The sequence below is a fragment of the Arachis duranensis genome, chromosome 8, assembly GCF_000817695.3.
Source record: "Arachis duranensis cultivar V14167 chromosome 8, aradu.V14167.gnm2.J7QH, whole genome shotgun sequence".
NCBI classification, from domain to species: Eukaryota; Viridiplantae; Streptophyta; class Magnoliopsida; order Fabales; family Fabaceae; genus Arachis; species Arachis duranensis.
This window is the reverse complement of record NC_029779.3, coordinates 19691378-19694543: the sequence shown is the minus strand read 5'-3', so window position 1 is coordinate 19694543 and position 3166 is coordinate 19691378. Positions and strand designations below refer to the sequence as shown.

At 41.9% G+C, this 3166-nt stretch overlaps 1 protein-coding gene across 1 annotated transcript; it reads left to right on the top strand.

Annotated features, from left to right (window-relative positions):
* The first annotated feature begins 208 nt into the window (after nucleotides 1-208).
* LOC107461294 (uncharacterized) lies at nucleotides 209-793 on the top strand. Its single transcript, XM_016079777.1, has one exon. It carries the CDS (start codon nucleotides 209-211, stop codon nucleotides 791-793), a length of 585 nt encoding a protein of 194 aa, XP_015935263.1.
* The last annotated feature ends 2373 nt before the right edge of the window (nucleotides 794-3166 follow it).

Genomic DNA, 3166 nt, shown 5'->3' with positions numbered 1-3166 from the left:
CTGCTTTGCGGATTATCTCACAACATTAGAGATCAAGATCCCTTTTACAAAAGCTCTTGAATAGATACCTTGTTATGCTAAGTTTATGAAGGACATCTTAAGTCATAAGAAGGATTGGAGAGAGACAGAAATAGTCCTCCTCACTGAAGAGTGCAGTGCAATCATTTAGAACAGCTTACTAGAAAAGCTTAAAGACCCTGGAAGCTTTATGATACCATGCACTCTAGGTGATGCTTGTACAAGGATAGCTCTATGCGACCTTGGAGCAAGCATCAAACTAATACCTACTTTACTAATAAAGAAGCTTTGTTTGACTGATGAAGTCAAACTAACCCGCATATGCCTTCAACTTGCTGTTGGTTCTATTAAGATACCATTAGGAGTAATCGAAGACATGATTGTCAGGGTGGGACCCTTTGCTTTTCCCACTGACTTTGTGGTGTTGGACATGGAAGGGCACAGGAGTGCATCCCTTATCATAGGAAGACCCTTCCTAGTTACAAGACGGACCCTCATTGATGTTGAAAAAGGGGAAATAATCTTAAGAGTCAATGAGAAAAAGTTCGTACTGAATGCTATCAAGGCTATGCAGTATCCAGACATTCCTAAGGAATGCATAAGCATTGACCTCATTGATTCCCTGGTGGAAGAGGTCAACATGGCTGAAAGCCTCAAGGAAGAGCTAGATGATATCCTTGATGACACTCAGCCTGATTCAGAGGAACCTCTGGAAACCTCTGAGGAAAAAGAGAAGCCTCCAAAGTTGAGCTTATGCCATTATCTTCCTCCCTAAAATATGCATTTCTGGGAGAGGGAGATACCTATCATGTGACCATAAAATCTGTATTAGAGCCACAGAAAGAATTAGCACTAATTTAAGTGTTTAAAACACATAGGACCGCCCTTGGGTGGACTATAAGTGACCTTAAGGGCATTTGCCCAGCCTGATGCATGCATAAAATCCTGCTGGAGGATAATGCCAAACCAGTGGTGCAACCACAGAGGTGATTGAATCCAACTATGAAGGAAGTAGTGCAGAAGTAAGTCACAAAACTCTATGAGGCTGGGAATATTTATCCCATTTCTGATAGCCCCTGGGTGAGCCCTGTCCAAGTTGTTCCTATGAAGGAAGGCATGACAGTGGTTCAAAATGAAAAGAATGAGTTAATCCCTAAAGGGACAGTTATAGGGTGGCGTATGGGCATTGACTATAGAAGACTCAATGACGCCACCAGGAAAGATCACTTTCCTTTACCCTTCATTGACTAAATGCTAGAAAGACTAGCAGGTCATGCTTTTTATTGTTTCATAGATGGATATTCCGGGTACAATCAAATAGCAGTAGATCCACAAGATCAAGAGAAGACAACATTCACATGTCCATCTGGCGTGTTCGCCTATAGACGAATGCCATTTGGCTTGTGCAATGCGCCTGCCACCTTTCAGAGATGCATGTTATCCATCTTCTCTGATGTGGTAGAGAAGTTCTTGAAGTATTCATGGATGACTTCTCTATTTATGGAGACTCATTTGACTCTTGTCTTGATCATCTGACCCTAGTCCTGAAAAGATGCCAAGAAATAAACTTAGTTCTAAACTGGGAAAAATGTCACTTAACTGAAGGCATTGTTCTTAGACATCAAATCTCAAATAAGGGGATGGAAGTGGATCAAGCCAAGGTGGAAGTAATCGAATTCTTGCCTCCACCTACTAATGTAAAGGCAATCAGAAGCTTCCTAGGACATACAGGATTTTACAGACAGTTCATAAAGGATTTATCAAAAATCACAAAACCCCTGTATAATCTCTTGGCCACTGATGTTCCATTCGTCTTTGACAAAGAATGCCTACATGCCATTGAAACTCTGAAAGCCAAGCTTGTCACTACTCCTATCATCTCTGCACCCAACTGGGACTTGCTATTTGAGCTCATGTATGATGCCATTGGTCATGCAATTGGCACAGTCCTAAGGCAGAGACATGACAAGCTTCTGCATGTCATTTATTATGTTACTCGCATATTAAATGATGCGTAAAAAACTACACTACTACAGAAAAGGAGCTACTTGAAGTGGTTTATGCCATTGACAAGTTTAGATCCTACCTAGTAGGATCTAAGGTCATTATTTATACTGACCATGCTGCTCTAAAGTATCTACTTACTAAGCAGGATTCTAAACCCAGACTTATAAGATGGGTATTACTACTGCAAGAGTTTGATATAGAAATTAGAGAGAGAAAGGGGACAGAAAATCAGGTGGCTGAGCACTTGTCTCGGATTGAGCCAGTAGCAGGGACCTCCTTTCCCTCCACTGACATATCTGAATCTTTTCTAGATGAGTAACTCTATGCCATCCGGATAGTACCTTGGTTTGCAGACATTGCAAACTAGAAGGCTATATGGTTCATTCCCAAGGTGTTTACCAGGCAGCAAGCCCGAAAATTCATGCATGATGCAAAATACTACCTATGGGATGACCCATATCTCTTTAAGAAATGCTCAGATGTAATAATCTAACGATGTGTGTCTAAAGAAGGGGCACAGAGAATTCTGTGGCTTTGCCATGGTTCAGACTATGGAGGACACTTTAGAGGTGAGCGGATGGTGCACGAAATTGTGATCATCAATGGCGCCATCAATATGGTACGCACAATTGTAATCTCACTTCTTTATCACAACTTCGCACAACTAACCAGCAAGTGTACTGGGTCGTCCAAGTAATAAACCTTACACGAGTAAGGGTCGATCCCACAGAGATTGTTGGTATGAAGCAAGCTATGGTCACCTTGTAAATCTTAGTCAGGCAAACTCAAATGGATATGGGTGATATACGAATAAAACATAAAGATAAAGATAGAGATACTTATGCAATTCATTGGTGGGAATTTCAGATAAGCGTATGAAGATGCTTGTCCCTTCCGTCTCTCTGCTTTCCTACTGTCTTCATCCAATCCTTCTTACTCCTTTCCATGGCAAGCTTATGCAAGGGTTTCACCGTTGTCAGTGGCTACCTCCCATCCTCTCAGTGGAAATGTTCAACGCACCCTGTCACGGCACGGCTATTCAGCTGTCGGTTCTCGATCAGGTTGGAATAGAATCCAGTGATTCTTTTGCATCTGTCACTAACGCCCCGCATTCAGGAGTTTGAAGCACGTCACAGTCATT